At 41.4% G+C, this 18474-nt stretch overlaps 1 protein-coding gene across 1 annotated transcript in view; it reads left to right on the forward strand.

The window, feature by feature from the left end:
- The window catches only part of LOC121527033 (collectin-12-like), a 69698-nt gene that overhangs the window by 34521 nt on the left and 16703 nt on the right, over positions 1-18474 (forward strand). Inside the window, exon 3 of the mRNA XM_041813695.1 lies at positions 16808-16930. Coding sequence (XP_041669629.1) covers positions 16808-16930 — 123 coding nt within the window. The remainder of the gene's footprint in view (positions 1-16807; positions 16931-18474) is intronic.

Raw genomic sequence — 18474 nt, forward strand, 5'->3', positions numbered from 1 at the left:
TGGATATAATCGTTCCAAGGGCCGGATTTGGCCCCTGGGCCTTGAGTTTGACACCCGTGTCCTAGATGGACACTTTTGGGATGGACTTTCAAATAAACTAGAACAAACTAGAAAAAAGAGACATTTTGGTCTAATTAAGATTACAAAAACAACTTTAATTTCTTTCATGCCATTTTATCCTCTAATAATTAGATCAGTCCATTTACCAGAGCCAGCCACAAGGGGGCGATTGAGATATTTTTGCTGGATTTTTCTGTGACTGTTATGTTCTGCTACTGTGCTGTGTCCTGACTGGTGAGAAAACCATGCAAGACACAGGCCTTTAGTTTTGATTCTCAGAGGAAAACACCTGAATTTGAAAGAAAACCAGTTTTAGTCAAGAATGAACTGATAAGTATGTTTATCATGCATCTTATTTGCCAATAATGGCTGACAGGTAGATTTCTGTAAAATAGATCAAATATTAAACCAATCTAGGCATTTTTTTCAATATCAATTTTTATTAGAGGGTTTTTAGATGTAGGGATTAAAAAATATATTTTTCCTTGAATATTTCTGAATTTGATGATGTTCTGGAGGCCGGATGGGAAGATGTGGGGGGCCTGATGTGGTCCTCGGGCCACCAGTTGGTGATCACTGCTGTAGAGACTTTATAGGGTGATTACAGCTCCACCTAAATGGCCAGAAAGAAGTAATTTGTCTTTAAACATGTACTGTATGTGATTTCCTGTGGTTTAGACAGTGTTGCACCACTTTCAGTCGACCTTGTTGCAATTCAGGAAATTTGTCTTGTTTATATTAGACATTTAATTTTCTTAGCATGCTTTTGAGGCAGGAGAATTACCTTCTGAATCCTTTAAGATTGAATCTCATGTGCCTTATGGAAATGTTTCTACACTCACAGTGCCAAAATATCACTATGCATTAACAAAAGCCCCTATTTTTTCTTTTTATACATGTCTTATGTAACCCATAAACCTGTCACTGCATCAAAGACGATGTGACACATGAGTTACTGTAGATGTTTATGTGGAAAACCAAGGTTTCCCCTCACTCCCCCGCTGCGAGGCAGCAGACAGTTGGAGCCTGTAGGAGCCGCTGGATGCTGCAATCTCGGTTGCCTCATAATTTGACAGTGCCTTCATTGGATGTGTTACAGAGCTCGGTCAGAGATATCCCATCAGAACAGGCCCAACTTTTCTTCTCTCGTTCCTATTTTTACGTGGACAATCTGGCCCATGTCACAGTCCCTGAGAGGTTCTTGGCTTGCTGTGGTCGATGTGACAGGGGTGACTGGCTTTCAGAGTTCATCCATCACTGCTTCCGCTCCACCACCACTCAGAAATTTAAATCATTTTTCTTCCCTTTCTCCTTCCCTTTTTCTCTATTTTCCTCTTAAAGTCATCCTTCTTGTGACTGAGCGTCAGCCTTGTCCTGCCTGTCTTCACCCCTCACGTCACACCTCTTTCATTCACTTATAACCACGCGCATCATGCCCTCCTGTCTCATGTGATGGAGGCGAATGGTTTCCATCACATGTAATAAAAAAGATGGAGCCTAAATCAGGCCACACACAGAGCTGGGATGGTGTCAGTTTCGAGAGGGGCCCCCAGAGCCATCCCATGAACTCAGAACCCTTTTGGCCCTCATTTGGCACTTCCTCTGCTTGCGTCATTGGCAGGTAGAGTCTGGAAGTGAGCGCAGTGGGCACGCTGTAGGATGGAGTCAATTCTCTGAGCTGTTAAAAAGTCACTTATGAGGTGGTGTAATAATGCAGCCAGAACCTCCACAGAGAGAGAGCTCTGTGCTTTGGATGTGGGCTGTGTTCAGCGTGTTCTCCCTTAAAACATAATCTGAGGAGATTTAAATGGCTGTGCAACATAGACGTGTCCATCCCCTTTTACACTGCCAGTTCAAGGTGGGAAATTTATAAGCCTTGTCTACAATGTGTAACACATGGAGGTGTAGTTGTGAGGTACAGTTCTTTCACCCCTTCTGTGCCTGTTACCTCCAGAGGTAGTAACTTAGTGTAGAAAGATGATGGTATGCAGTTTGAAACCTCTACAGTTGAAAAATTTGACCTGATGTTTGTAAAAACAGTACTGTGCAGAACTTTTGGGTATGTTTGGGCCAAAAATTGAGGCTGCATAAGGCATAGACACAAGGTTGACACAACTTAGGTCATGCTCTGGATACCCTTGCATAACCAAGGGAACGGAAAAATAATCAGCTGAAAAAATAAAGTCCACACCTTAAGGGCACAGTAAGGTTGGATCTGGGGAGTAAGCATGGCCCAGGGCACTGTCAGGTGGGGTTGCTGTGAGCCCCTGGTTCTTCTGTGGATGTCCTGCCTGAAAACCACTGGTAGTCGCCAGGCTTATTACTAGGAGTATACGGCCCAGACAAGAGATACCGTTGAGGTTGAGGGCTTCAGAGCAACATACATGTGTCAAAATGTGTTACTCTTGACTCTGGCTACCCTCCCTCCCCTCTCCAGCCGTGAGTCATGGCACATCAGGCCCCATAATGAATCCTTAGCACCCTTCATTCCTAAAATGCACATGACTATATATAAAACAGGTATTGTGTTTACATGCCAATCAACCACAACAACTCACCATCTTGCACTCAAATAAGCCTAATGCAATACTCAACTTAGCCTGTTCATAAGATCACAGAAAGATTTTTTCATCGATCACTGTTTATTTAGCTCCTATATGTTTTAGCTTTTAACTAAATCTGTGTTGAAAGCTTCATTTTTCCCTCTGAGTTGTTTTAAACTGCAATCGCAAACACCTCTTTCCTGATATGGCTGTTTCATAATAAATCCTTCAAACAACATAACAGCTGGGGACTTCATTTGTATAGTAATTATCTGAAATCATGTGTTTATTGTTGAATAAACTGAGCTTTAGCAGAGCTACAGTTTCCAGCAAATGTAGAGAGTTATGGCTTGTGCCTACAACCGGAGCTTTTCCGACTGGCAGCGCTTATTTTCTATTCAAAACCAATGTAATCCAGCGATGTCAGCCCCCAGCACCCTGGGCGGAAAAGATGCCCTCATTGTCAGCTGTTTTTGTTGTTTTGTTGTTTTGTTCCCTCACTTGCCAATCAAAATTAAGAAGGGGCGGGACTTCTATCAGTAGCAGAGGAAAAACAAATCTGACTCATCTTTTTGAGGGGAAGTTTTCAGGTCTACAGCTGCTACCTATGTCAGGACAGGATTCCTGTGCAATGTCTTTCAGTGTGATATTTCCTTGAACTATGGAATTATGAAACACACAGCTATTTAAAAACAATGGCACAGATTCTACAGAGGAAATTAGGAAATGTCAGCTGTGGGCACAGGCCCTTACAGTGTTTACAGCTGCTTTTTTGACCATGATCAAAGCTGTAGCCCTCATTTTGAATCATCTTGGACTCAAAGCAAGTCATGAGTTCCAACAAAACCAATCAGCTGTTTAAGTCATCATAATGGAGATACGAATTGCTGCTGCAGTGGGCTCAAGACTAACCAAGTCAGTCCATTCCAGCACATAGCCCGTGTTAAAGCCCCAGACAGACTGACAGACTTGCTGCAACGCGAGTACACCTGCTTAATTTTGCTGATGATTGCATGCGTAAAACTCTGAGGAAGGACAAATTTATCTGGTTGCTGTGTTGTTCAGGTCATTTTCATTTAAAACACCAACATCTGCCAAACATGAGGAGAAAGTGATGCTGTTTGTTGTGCGAGCTTGTACGTCTGCTGATCCTTGCTCTTTAATGCCAGAGTGAACCACTAGATTGGATTTTATCTCAGAAGCACTATTTTGTCCACACAGGCTATAGACTGCATGCACAAATGCATACATTTATACATAATACATCCCATTCTTAATCCATAGGGTGACGTCGGTCCTCCCTTTCCGGCTATAACAGCTTCAACTCTTCTGAGAAGGCTTTCCACAAGGTTTAGGAGTGTGTTTATGGGAATTTTTTGACCATTCTTCCAGAAGCACATTTGTGAGGTCACACACTGATGTTGGATGAGAAGGCCTGGCTCTCGGTCTCTGCTCTAATTCATCCCAAAGGTATTCTATCGGGTTGAGGTCAGGACTCTGTGCAGGCTAGTCAACTTCATCCACACCAAACTCTCTCATCCATGTCTTTATGGACCTTGCTTTGTGCACTGGTGCACAGTCATGTCGGAACAGGAAGGGCCCATCCCCAAACTGTTCCCACAAAGTTGGGAGCATGGAATTGTCCAAAATCTCTTGGTATGCTGAAGCATTCAGAGTTCCTTTAACTGGAACTAAGGGGCCAAGCCCAGCTCCTGCAAAACTACCCCACACCATAATCCCCCCTCCACCTAACTTTACACTTGGTACAATTCAGTCAGACAAGTACTGTTCTCCTGGCAACTGCCAACCCAGACTGGTCCATCAGATTTCCAGATGGAGAAGAGTGATTCGTCAGTCCACTTCACTGCTCTAGAGTCCAGTGGTGGCGTGCTTTACACCACTGCATCGACTTGCATTGCACTTGGTGATGTATGGCTTGGATTCAGCTGCTAGGCTATGGAAACCCATGCCATGAAGCTCTCTACGCATTGTTCTTGAGCTAATCTGGAAGCCACATCAAGTTTTTGAGTTCTGTAACAACTCTGCAGAAAGTTGGCGACCTCTGCACACTGTGCGCCTCGGCATCCGCTGACCCTGCTCCGTCATTTCACGTGGTATACCACTTCGTGGCTGAGTTGCTGTCGTTCCCAATTGCTTCCACTTTGTTATAATACCACTGACAGTTGACTGTGGAATATTTAGGAGCGAGGAAATTTCCCCACTGGACTTGTTGCACAGGTGGCATCCAATCACAGTACCACGCTGGAATTCACTGAGCTCCTGAGAGCGACCCATTCTTTCACAAATGTTTGTAGAAACAGTCTGCATGCCTAGGTGCTTGATTTTACCTGTGGCCGTGGAAGTGATTGGAACACCTGATTTCAGTTATTTGTATGGGTGAGTGAATACGTTTGCCAGTCTGGTGTATAAGACTTGACAAGTCCAACAATCCATAATACTTTATATGTGTAATGGCAACAGTACTTACAGCTGTTCTAAAAATGCAACAGCTGATGGAATAAATGACATCTGGTATCTGTTTGATTTGGCTGACTTGGCACAAATAAACCTTCCTGTCAGCAGAAGTCTAAATTCTGCTTGCAAAGGTTGCTGAGGGTCTCTAAAGATTTTTCAAGCCAAGATTTTTCCAACAAACTTTAACAGCCTGCTTTTGTTGATAATGCTGAGGTTACCAAACCAGCATATCACTGCAAAGCTCTTTTCATCAAGGATGGTACTTTAGTATATGCACTGCCTGGCTGTATCCATAGCTGTGCCACTGGTACATGTCGAGCAGAGGACTGGCTGGAAGGTTGAGCTCTCAGAACTCTTATTCGCACGGATACACACTTTTGGATACACACTATTTAAGCACATGATGCAGTACAGGCCACCTCACCTTGCCACTGAGAGAACCGAGCTGGCTATGAGTCATTCATTGAGCCATCATCTCCCTCCTGACTATAAAACACATGGGCATGGATTACAGCATGAAGAGGTCTTGTAAAAACCGCCTATTTCTGTTTGAGTGATGAAGAGCAGATGGCATGAAAGAATGCATTTCATTAAAAAAAAGTTTGCAAACAAACAATTAAGGAATTTAGCAAAAACAGTGTATTTCACAACCAGAAAACATGATGGGACTGACTTCAGTACACCCAAGAGGCACCCAGGAACACTGTAGTCTTTATGTCAATTTTTGTGGAGCTTTTCAACTGTTTTGAGTTAATGCATTTCTGATTACTGAGTAATTAGATATTTGGAAATAGTTTTTCTGTTGGCATTTAATTAATAAAAACCACAGTGCTTTGGCAAACACCAGAGTTTTAAATGCATCAAGTCATTTCTTTTGGGCGCACTCACACTATGGGCTTAGTTTCCCCAAACCATGCCAAGCGTGACTGTTTTCTTTCCTGTTCTCTACAGACTGCTCACATGGTTCTAGACCTAACCTTACCTGAGCACAGTTACCTCCTGTACATACGTCTCACGTCAATAGGACACAAGCATGGCTGCATTCACAAAAAAAAGTGGTCCCAGAGTCAGCACAGTTAGAGAACAAACAGACAACTGGCTTATTTGAGCCTTTTTAATCAGATGACTGTGCAGAGGAATAAGTGCATGAATCTACAGCATGTCCTTGATGTGTACTTCTGCTTGTGCTTGTGGATGATCACCAGCAATGTGCCAAAACCTCTTCTAAGCGTGTCAGGGCAAAGGAAGAGTAACATGCTTGAGCACAATACAATACACCCAAATAAGTCAAGAAGACTGTGCTTGGACACAGAATTATCTAATGTGAGTGCAGCCATAAGTACTTTTTAGACATCTATAAAAGTAGTTGTAGGTTGAAACTTTCCTGGATAGGTTTTAGATTTAAGTTATTCATCGTGCAGTCTTCAAAATTAAATTGGAGGTGGCCTGCATGCATCCCCAGTGAAATGAATGCACTCAAACATCTTTTGGAAAGCCTTCTAAGAAGAGTGGAAGCTGTTACAGCAGCAAAAAGGGGGTCAACTCCACACTAAAGTGCAAGTATTGATTACAGTGTCATTAGAGTTCAATTTGGTGTAATGGTCAGGTGGCCAAATACTTTTGTCCATATCGTATATGCACATGTCGAATGTGGTTAATATTAACAGTTTTGTTTGACTTAAGCAAAAAGCATCTGGGTAATGCTTTATGAAAGATCCTAGTGGGTATAATTTTTGTGTAACTGAAGTCAGATATACATCATAGGATGCATTCAGCCTTTTTCTTCACCTTATGGAAGCAGAATGGATGGAAATTCTAACCATATTTCCCTAAATTCAACTTCAGCTGCTGAATTTTATTTACCAAACTCATCCTTTTTCTTTGCTAAACCTAACCATGTTGTTTGCCTAAACCTAACCATGAACTTGCATTTTCTTTAAACATGAATTGTTCTTAGAAAACATAGACATCGCCCTCTTAACTGTGATATAGAAATAGTAAGAGCTGCATCATTCTGATGTGGTAATATTTTATATTTTTGGTTCTTTTTTGCTGAATTTCATCAACTCCTCTCTTATGTCCTTCAAATTTAACACGCCTTTCCTCCCTGCCGTTTTTCTTCTCTTGTCTCCAAGTTTGTTTTTTCTTTCTTTCCCGGACATTTTTTTTTTTTTTTATGCAATTAGTTTTCTTATTATTTTGCAATGGCATGTTACAGGTTTTGAGTACCAGCCTAGTTGTAACATGGTGGTCGGTCAAGGCTTCTTCTTGAACGACGTCTGTTTGGTCTTTTCTTCCTCTCTTTGTGTTTTGTGCCCAGTATAATTCCCAGATTGCCCTCTTGGAGTTTTCTTCCCCCTGCTTCCTGGAAAGGACTTGAGTGAGTGTTAGGCAAGGCAGAGATCCAAATCACAGTTTGTGTGACCTCAGCTCACAGCTTTGTGTTCTCATCCGTTACTATAGCGTCCCCTCTGCTATTTACTGTAAATAAACATTGTCTTTAATGAGCTGGGCCCATGTATCACTCGTGCTTTGCTGTGGACATTATTTTGGCATGTCATGGGAGAATTAATGGCCATGTTGAGATGAAAAAGATGATGTTTGGGTAGTCTTTTGTTTCAGAGAATTAGGTCGGTGAAAGACACAGGCTTGGAGACACTTAATATTCACTAAGGTGGACACTGCTCTTTTTTTTTTTTTTTACATCATAGAGGTTTTCCAGGAACAATGGGTAACTCTATCCAGATAAAACACACAATAACAAGGGGATCCATTTGCCTTTAAAAACCTGTGACTGTGTTGTTTTTTCTTTGGGTCTTTGTCCTAAGAACATCACTTTTGTTTTGCTGAGCTGTAAAAGTTTTGCGGACCGAGCATCCTGGCCAGAGGTTGTTCCTGCGGTTGTGGTTGATTGGATCTGACTGTGTCTGAAGCGCAGGCGACAGGGAAAAATGACGAATCAGTGTCTGATTTAATGTGCAGCCAAACTAAAGAAAACTGAGTCACTGATGTTCAACCGTGAACAAGGAGGTCAGTGTTCACCTCCAAAGTTTTCCACAGTCTGCTTCCAGTTCTTTTATTCCTTATTTTGAAAATTTATGAACTACTGTTTCACTTATGAACTCTTGTATTCATCTGTATCAGGAGGCCTGTGTTTTTACATGAAAGCAATTCTTTAACAGGAACCTTGTTCTTGATTCTAAACTTAGCACAAAAGTAAGGAAATTTGTGTTTGGTAGATTATTTCTTTGTTGTAACAATGCTTCTTGGCAATAAATTTTATATAGTTAGAAAGCCTGTTTATCACCCTTTTAAATGATGCCACATTTGTAAGGAACATGCATTTGAGGGATGAGCAGCAGAGCTGAGTATGTGGGTTGCGCCCATAAAAAATATGCCAGATCCTCTCTGCCAGTGCCAAACAGCTAATTTTTCTGTTGCTACTGACTCTTGTTTTGAGCTTCTGGTACCACCAATCAGGTACCTGTTGGCAGCACATGTGAGCATGGGTGCTGCTACAGTGGTCAGTAGGTGTCTGCTCCAAGAACCGGCATGCCACGTTTGACTGATCTGGACGGCCCCTGCGATAGGGCAACTTCAAGCTGGTGGTCCGCAAAACCAAGTTGCGGCATTGTTTATAGTGAGCCCTAGTACCATCTCCAAGCTGAAGGCCAAGTTCCATATAATAGGAGATGTCAGAGACAGGCCCCGAAGTGGGCATCCCAAGAAGACAACACCCCAAGTAGATGGGGACAACCCCCGTTCTCGGCTCTGCCACTCATCCCACAAATGCATGTTTCTTACAAATGTGGCATCGTTTAAAAGGGAAATAAACAGGCTTTCCAACGGTATAAGATTTAATGCCAAGAAGCATTGTTACAACAAAGAAATAATCTACCAAACACAAATTTCCTTACTTTTTGTGCTAAGTTTGTATAACAAAAAGTTCCCACTAGGAACAGGACTAGCTGGATAAATCTTGCTGACATGGCATGATGCGATGCCCAATGCAATGCAACATGGTCCAAGAAAATATATGATCCAATACATCACAGCTCAGTACAACACCATGCCTCACAATACATGACATTATGATATGAGACAATATGATGAGACTATAATCTGATACAACACAGTGATATGATGTTACGATATAGTACTACGTACAGTACATAATGGTACAATTCTACAGTATGGTATGAAACGATATGATACTATGATACAATGATACATTATGCTAAGACACAAAACATATTGGTTGGACATGATATGGTTCGTTACAGTGCAATACGGTACAATACGAAACAAAGATTCTACGATGCGATACTGAAAGTATGAAATGCTATGTTAAGATAAGGTAGGCTAAGATATGATATGGTGTAAAGATACTAATATACATTATATCACGATAAACAATTCATAATAATACGGTAAAATACGATGCAATACGATACGATACTACAATGCGTTACATTTGGACAAGATACAATATATACAGTACCGTATTATGTGGTTCTATACGTACAATATGATAAGATGATTCTGTGAAACAATACTGTAATATATTACTTTATAACAAAACAATTCATAATGTTAAGGTACAGTATGGTACAATATAATACAGTGGGGAGATACTACAATACATTTTAATACAAAAACTATGATGTGTTACATTCTAATACAAAACAACACATAATGATATATATAGGATACAATAGGATACTAATATACTGCAAGACATTATATTACGAAACAAAACAATACACAATGGTACAGTACAAAAAGATATAATACGATATGATATGACAGATAAAATAGAATACAAGACAGGATAGGATAGGATAGGATTTGATACAGAACGGTACTATACTATATGATAAGGATATAATAAGATATGATGAGATACAATCTAAGATATGATAATATACATTATGATACGAGACAGTATGATAGGATATGATTGGACTTGATACAGTATAATACTGTATGTTACGATAGGATAAAGAACAATTGGATTAGAAACAATATTTATGGTATGATATGGTACTATACGATACGAAATGATTTGATAGTTACAATATGATACGGTACAATGTGATACTTTGAGGTAAGATACTGTACGATTCGATACTATACAATATGATACGATATAATACTATGCTATATGATACTGTATGATACAATATGATAAGATACTATATGATGCGATACAATACAATATGATACTGTATGATACGATAAGAGATGGTACTATACGATATGGTACTATACAATACTTTTTCGATAAGCTACTAGACAATACGATACAATGCAATACGATAAGATATGATACAATACAGCACGATGCGATACAATGTGATACACAGCACTTGGTATTTGACTCCGTTAAGAACAATATCATGATACAGCGTTTCTGTGATAAATGAAATGTTGAAAGACTATCATGGCATCTGATTTCCTAAACTGTGAAAAGGTAAGGTGGAGGATTAACGTATTGATTCATAGCAAATTTGGCATCGATTCACCTCTTTACTGGTGTCTTCTCTTAGTTCCTCTTCCCCAGTGTCCACCTCTGCTCCAGTTTTAACTTGAGTTTGGAGTCAATACTTAAGCATTTATCGTTAGTTTATTATTACATTGAAACAAAAATATCTGAAACTATCTTCTAATGACTTTCTATTCCTGCAACAATAAAGAGTCTGATTTAGAATATTTGGATGCGACATCATGATTTTATCTGCCTTTTCCTCCCTACTAAAACAGCTGGAGGCACTCAGCAGATCAAAATCCTTACATCACCCAGTCAACCATCATTTCAACTTAATTTCAATGTTTTACTTCAGTCTAAAATAAGCACCTGCCTGACAGCAAAATGTAGTAATTTAAATGCTGAGTAACTGCTCTCTACAACCAAATTTAGCTCCAGTAAACATAGATGTCCAAGGTATGTGGTTACTGACTACTTGCAAAAAAGCATGGTCTGAAGAAGAAGACATGTTTTATAAATCTCTGGAGGAAGTTTTTTTCCATTTTGTTGTAGAACATGGTACACAGACAAAAGCCATAAATACATGCAATAACAGGATCCCGTGGATTTTCACTGATGGTGAGATGTGGTGGCTAGTGTTTGGGAGCTTCACACAGACAAGTGCCATGAGCAACTGGAGTTATGGCGTTTTGTCCAAGGACACCTTGGCAGTGCCAGGGAAGGGAACTGGCACCCGGTCATAGTACAGTCCCAATTTCCATACTTTGGTCAATACCAGGACTTGAGTTGACAACCAGGGTATAATAAATCTAGTTACTCAACTTAAGTAGTGTCTCTAAAACCCTCAAAGCTGACATTTAACGATTGATCCAGTGTAGCCTTCTCTGTACCTTTCCAGAGGTTTTTTTTTTTAAAGATGAGAACCTATTACCTAACTCCTATACACTATATGGACAAAAGTATTTGGCCACCTGACCACACCAACAAGGACTGTAATGACATTGTATTGACATGTTAGAATAGATAAGGACCTTCACCAAACTGTTGCCACAAAGTTGGAAGCATTGCATGCCAAAATGTCTTTGTCTGCTGAAGCATAAAGATTGCCCTTCATTGGCGATAAGGAGCCATGCCCAAACCATGAAAAACAGCCCCATACCATTATTCCCCCTCCACCAAACTTCACAGTTCAGTCAGGGAAGTATGGCAGGGTCTATGGAGTCAGCAGGGCATCAGCATTGGCGACTTTTGTGCACCATGCATCTTAGCAGGTGTTGACTCCGCTCTGTGATTTTACGTGGTCTTGGCTGAGTTTCTGTTGTTCCTAAACACTTCCATTTCCTAATAATATCACTTCCAGTTGACCATGGAATATTCATCAGAGTTGAATTTCATGAGGTAGCATCCATCACAGTACCACACTTGAATTTAGTGAGCTCTGAGACTGCATGGCTAGGTGCTTGGTTTTTACATCCATGGCAACAGGTCTGATTGAAACACCTGAATTCAAAAATAGCCACATAAGTCAGAAGAAAATGTAGTACAGAAAAATAAATGCTATTTGCCAGCAGCAACCTTCAGTATTTAAAAAAAAAAAGCAGGAAACGCAGAGGTGCAAAAAATGCAATTCCTCAAATGTCCACCAGAGGCTGGCTTTCAAAAGTCCCTAAAGACCTATTGTTCCCATATTAGAATGGCCGTTTTTACAATAAATAAACAACATTTAAAACTGGTTTGAAAAATAAATGTGGTCCTAATAGCTACTGTAGTTATTGGCACACATTTTATGACAGTTATTTCTTTAATCTAACTCATCAGTTCTGATGCTAGTACAGCTAGGAGCTATACATAATGTGGCTGATCTGGCTGACAAGCATGTGTCTTGTAGCTGTTACCGAGGAAGTTTAAGGCCCAGCTCAGCTCCATCTCTTTGCCTGCCGTTAGGCTGAAGAAAATCAGGCTACCGTAGCTTTTCCAGTATGGTGAATGTCATTGTTGGGCTTTACAACAACACTTCAGGAACCAATAGCTGTTGTTCCTGAGACTATGCCCATTTTTCAGGTAATTTGGTAATTGATGACCTTTAAACTGTAAAATGCTTAGGTTGTAAACTGGAAGGTCTCTCAAAATGTGTCGATGAAAATGTCCCAGATCATTATGTACGCTGATGATGTGCTAGTATTTTTATAGATGTCGAAAGAAGCTTTTTGAAGAAAGAGAACTCATACTTGGTACAAATCTGAAAACAGCAACATGTTTTAGTCTTGCTCAGAAGTCCAGCATTGGTCTCTTCTCCTTATCTGTCCTCTCCATCCAGGAAGTGACCCACTGGGAGCTGAACAGCGAGCGGGTCGTAACCCCTGATCGAGCCTTCGGCAGCCCGCTGCTGTGTCGACGCTCTGGGTTGAAAAGATTACAGCTGCTCCAGCTGATGTCTGTTCTCCCTGCGAGCTGTGAAACCGAGCTCTCTGCTTTGTTGTCGTGTTGTCGGCCATGTGTTTTGTGTTATGCCAGGTGTCCTCCATGTTTAACAGCCAATGCTAAAATCCCCCCCTTTCCTCACTGTTCATCTGAAGCCCATCAGTCAAGTGTGCTCCGAAATGGAAAAGCCTTCACCCTGGGTAATATTTCATCCCATACAGAGAGTCTCGGTGTAATTATAGAGCAGTAGATTTGTAAACACTGTCGGCATGTTTGGATTGCATCAGCAAATTTGAGCAGAAGCACTTTGATTGCTGTGAACTGATGAACTGATGTGTTTGCTTTATTGTGGAAGAGCATGAGCTGACACTTCAAACATGTGTGCAGTTATGGATGGTTCAGACATGTGATCATTTGGCGTGGCTGGATTCCCAGAGTGCACCTGTCTGCTAACTCTTTAGTAACTCCTGTTGTCTCAAACACAGCTGTGTTAGCATCTTTGTGCTTAGTAACCTCGCTCTCAGCCAGAGTTTGAGCTGAGCTTTTTAAGAGACAAATCTCATCCAGGCGTATGCGTTAAGGAGCCCACTGAGGCTCTTTATGGGATTGAGACATGAGGATCAACCATCTTCTGGCATGCTGAAAGCTGAGGTCATTTTCAGGCGTGTGATGCAACACCCCACAAAGATATCTCTGGATCTTATGTTTTTTTTCCCTATATTGACCATTTCCTTAAAGATAAAAAGTAGCGTTTACAGCCTCCCAAAACGCTGTTTCCGTGTGGATGAAACGCTGATACAACAAAAAACTTTTGTGTGTACCTCTGAATTCGTCTCTGTGTAGACGGGGCATTATTGTCGTGAGAGGTTTGCAAAGCTAAAGGATGCACCTTGCCTTATTCATCCTGAACTGTCACAGTTTTGGGGTCACGGTTCATGAGCATAGTCACATGATAATACGTCTGAAAAGGTAAAGATTCAGCAGTATTTACATTTGTGGTCAACTGGCTATGAGCCTGGCTGATTACTGAGGCTGATATTTTGCATTTGGCCAATTATCTCTGCTAACTTAGGATTTTACTGATAATTGATGCAATTGATTAATCAAAAACTGCACTTCTTTGGCTCCACTGCAAGGTGTGTCCTGTCCTCCCCTCTGGCTTTATTTTCATTCTCCAAAGTGTCACCAGATATCCTGCATACAACACAGTCGTGTTGTCACCTGAGTACCAGCCAATCAGTACTTGAGCCAGAGTGCTACTGACAGTGAGTGTATAGCATCACTTAGTGTTTTCCTGCTGCTTCTGTGCTGCTTCATGCTTATTCTTACGCTGATAGAGCTTGGGCTGAATTGTTTACTTTGCTTCATTTTCTTTCCTTTTATTCCTTCGTTCATTTTTTGATCACGTGGTTTTACTTTTGCCACATTAAGTACACTTTGTAGCTCATTATAAATGTATAGCAGTTCCATATATCGGTTATCATTCTCATGAAGTACCCATGATCACACAGGATCAGCCCTGAAAAAACAATATCGGTCGACATCTTAAACACGCCGATCTAGGTGGCAGTAGCACTTGTATGTATCACTTAGCGCTATTAAACCAGTGGGTGCCAGGAGGTCACCAGATGCCTCCCAAAAAACAAATAGTATTTTTAAAAGGTTTCAAATTGTAAATTTTACCCATTTTTTAAATACATGCATAGAATCAGGAAAATGTAAAATAAAAACATGGTCATTTGATGACATTTATGCTGAAATAAAAGTAATGTTTAAACTAGAAAAGCACTCAGAGAGCGCAGACATCCACCATTAGCCCTATCTCCCAATAGTACAGAATCCTATAGAAAATTCCTGGATCCAGACGGTGATCCAGATCACTCCCAAAATCTAATCAGTTCTTCCCTATGCTATTTCTGACATTTCCTGAAAATTTCATCAAAATCCGTCCATAAGTTTTTGAGTTATGTTGCTAACAAACAAACCCTGCCGATCACATAACCTCCTCGGTGGGGTTAAAAATCCTAAAATGTAAGTCTGTACATGACTATACTTGAATTTGCATGGCTGTGTTCAACTATGCTTCAACCACCTTCTGGTGTCTGGCACTGTTATTTTTGGGGTCGCGGCCTGAAACGTTTGAGAACTCCTGTATTAAAGCACCGGCTTTTTATTTCCTCCTGAACTTCTCTTCACTGTTTTTAAAAACTCTCTGGATGTGAAAGCAGAGAGGGTTAAATACATTACCTGTTAAGGCCACATGCAGATATATTTAGAAGTAGAGAACACTGGCCTCAAGACTATAAGTGCACTGCTCAGGCCCCATTACAATGTCCCATCTTGTATTTACAAAAATCAATCTGTAAACCATATTTAGCATTGTATTTATTTCATTGTTTCAAATCGAGATATTTGTTCATTTTCATTGATTTTGTTTCATATTTGATACACTACAAGCTGTAAAGCCGTCCTAATGTCAGCCAAAAGTGATGATTGAGAGAAATCTACTGTTATAAACACAGGATTTCATGTTGCTTTATTCCCAGTGAACCAAACCACGACCTCTGTTAACTGTTACAGATCTAGAAAACTATGTGGGAGGTCTATAATTAGGCTTGATTCCAGCCAATCCTTGCTGTCAAAATGGAATGAGAGATTTATATAAGGTCACACTGGAGGTGTTCCCAATGCAAGACACAAAACTTTGAAATTGAGCCATTACAGATTTACAATAAAAGCCCCCCTTTTGCAGCACTTACTAGCACTCTTCATGTCTTATCCTCCCAGATTGGCTGCAGAGACCTCCTTCCAGCTGGACGTGGTGGTGTTTAAATGCACTCTAACATTCAGCGGTTATTAAAAATCCCTTCACACCAATATCAAGGTGTTCTTTGTTAACTTTGGCATCAAAACTCCCACTGAGACCTTGACAAGCCCGTTGGTGCTGCCTTTCTAATTTATCAAAGTCTTACCTCATCTATTAAAAAGCACTTAGACTGGATGTGTGGCACTAAATGGTCCAAACTCCTTACAGCTTGATTAATGGCGTCCGTGTAATCGACAGGACCTTGTGATTCTGATAGTCATGGATTGAGCTCTTTTGTCGCTTTGTTGTATTGCAGCTATTTCTTCGTATAGTAAATGTGAAGTAAGCTCCATTCCAGGTGCATGAAAACCAGACCCCCCTCCCAACCTTTCCACACACACTCTCAGACACACACTTCCTGAACTGAAAATGAAACACAGCTGTGTTCCCGTCAGCGCTGAGGATCTCGCCACTCATCTGTCATGAAAGATATCCTCGGAAAAAAAATATTCCACAAGTGTCCCCACTCTGTGAGGCCTTTTAGCGGGACTCCACTAAACACTGAACTGAGGGAAGAACTAAAAGGTGAAAATATAAAAACAGGCAGTGTTAAATATTGTCAAGTATACAGAGTTAAATTTTAGTGCCTGTCATGAGTTGTGTTTGCTTTGCTGGGATTCTTCGTGCACAAGAGAAACGTCGACTGAGGAGGAGGAAGTTTGCTGAGTGAAGGCTGAGTTCAGGAAAATAAGCATGTCACTGAGTGTAAACAAGTCTGCGGGGGGGTTTGTTTTTGTGTCCCCTGCCCCTTCACCAGCCCAGGCCCCGAGGGAGCTGCACGACTCTTTAATGTAGACTCCAGGCCTGTTTGTCCAGATGTGGGACTCTTGGACGTGAAGAGTCCCTGGATAACACCAAACTCCCCCCACATGTCCTTTTTAGACCTTTCTCTTTCAGAAAAATGTTCAATGTGCAATGGAATGTTCTGAATTATGTTGTATTCTTTTAAAACAGGGATCCAGGAGGCCACCCAGTGCACTAAGTGTAAGAATGAATGGGCGCTGAAGACCTCCATAGCTCTGCTCTACGTGCTGTGTACCCTCCTCACCATCGCTGTTGCTGTGCTTGGATATAAAGGTAACCACACACTCTGCTGTCACAAGAAATGTTCACATATGCACCCTGGAAAATTTTGAAAAAGTCAGGCATACCGCCCCAGAAATCTTCCTAAAATTCTCGTTTTCAATTGCACCTCACAAGAGAAGATCTCCGTTGTCTGGCTGGTGGTGGAAATTAGGGCTGACACCTTCTAGTTGGTTGGTCGGTTAGTGGGTCGATGAGCACTTTTTAGACAAAATCTCATTGGTTGGACAATTGAATAGAGAGAGAAGAAGAGAGAGAGCAGTGGTGGGCACTTAGGTAGAGTAAGCAGTGGTAGTACCAAAGTAGTAATACAGAGAAACATGGGATTTTCTAAATGTTTCTGTTTGAACAGTACTACCTTGGAGAATTTTTCTGTTTTGACTGTTTTGCTAATCTGGCCCCATGTTCTCATTGCACTTCACAGGTCCAACTCCAATCCCAAAGCTTTTTGGGGAATGTCATCATCCTCACTTTCTACTTTCATATATCCTGTCTTCTTATAGGCTTGTTCACAGTCACAGCCACTTGTAGTAGGGGTCAACCAGTTATTGGCCTGGCTAGTAAGGCAATTGGCCAGTTAACTGTATCTGCATTTTATTTTACTGATCACCAATACCATCAATAAGTTGATCAGTAACTCCCTTTGGCTCCCTCTGGTCCCCCCATGTTTTCACTCTCCAGTCTCACCTGTGCCGCCCACATATCCTCTTCCCAGTTGATTCTGGGGTGAGGCAGGGGTGCGTCTTAGCCCCTACAGTCTTCAGTACCTGCTTGGACTGAAATGGGGCAGGTATCAGGAGCAGCCAACTGTAGAATGTCATCTTATAATGTCCAGATCATTGATCTGCTGACGATCATTGCGGAGACTGTAATTTGTCCTTGTGAGTGAGGGGGGTGAAGCATTGAGAATGCATGTCTCCTGGGCCAAAACAAAGACCCAGGCATTTTGGGACGCCTTGAGGCAGCCATCCAATCCATGTCTGTCAATGATGAGAGCATGAAAGTTGTAGACCAGTTCACCTACCTGGGGAGCGTATCCATCAATCTGCTGATTGCGAGGCAGACTTGGACTTGTGCATGGGGCGTGGGTTCGCCGAGCAAGACGGTATGGCGTTGCCGGTATCTGGGCATGATGAAAGTTAGAGTCTTCCGGTCCTTTGTCCTCCTGGTCTTACTTTACTCTTGTGAGGCCTGGTTGTGACAACTTCTTTTTAGCGCATTTTTTGGGTATCACTGGGAAGACCATGCGTGTAATGCTGATGTGATCAGAAGGGCAGGGATGTGCAGGGTCAGCTGCATTTTTACAGGCACCAGGCATGCTTGTAGGATACCTGGAGAGATGGGGCATGGGACTGGCACAGATGTCCATCTGGAGGCCAGAGCTGTACAGGACCAAGGTTGATGTGGGGAAGTGCAGAACCAACATAAGCTCCCATACCTGACCTAACTGGACTGTAGGATTGGCTGGATGTCACACAAGCACCAGCCAATCAACACTGAGAGCTGGGTGCCAATTACACAATGAGTATATGGCATCA

The sequence above is a fragment of the Cheilinus undulatus genome, linkage group 19 (assembly GCF_018320785.1).
Source record: "Cheilinus undulatus linkage group 19, ASM1832078v1, whole genome shotgun sequence".
Classification (NCBI taxonomy): Eukaryota; Metazoa; Chordata; class Actinopteri; order Labriformes; family Labridae; genus Cheilinus; species Cheilinus undulatus.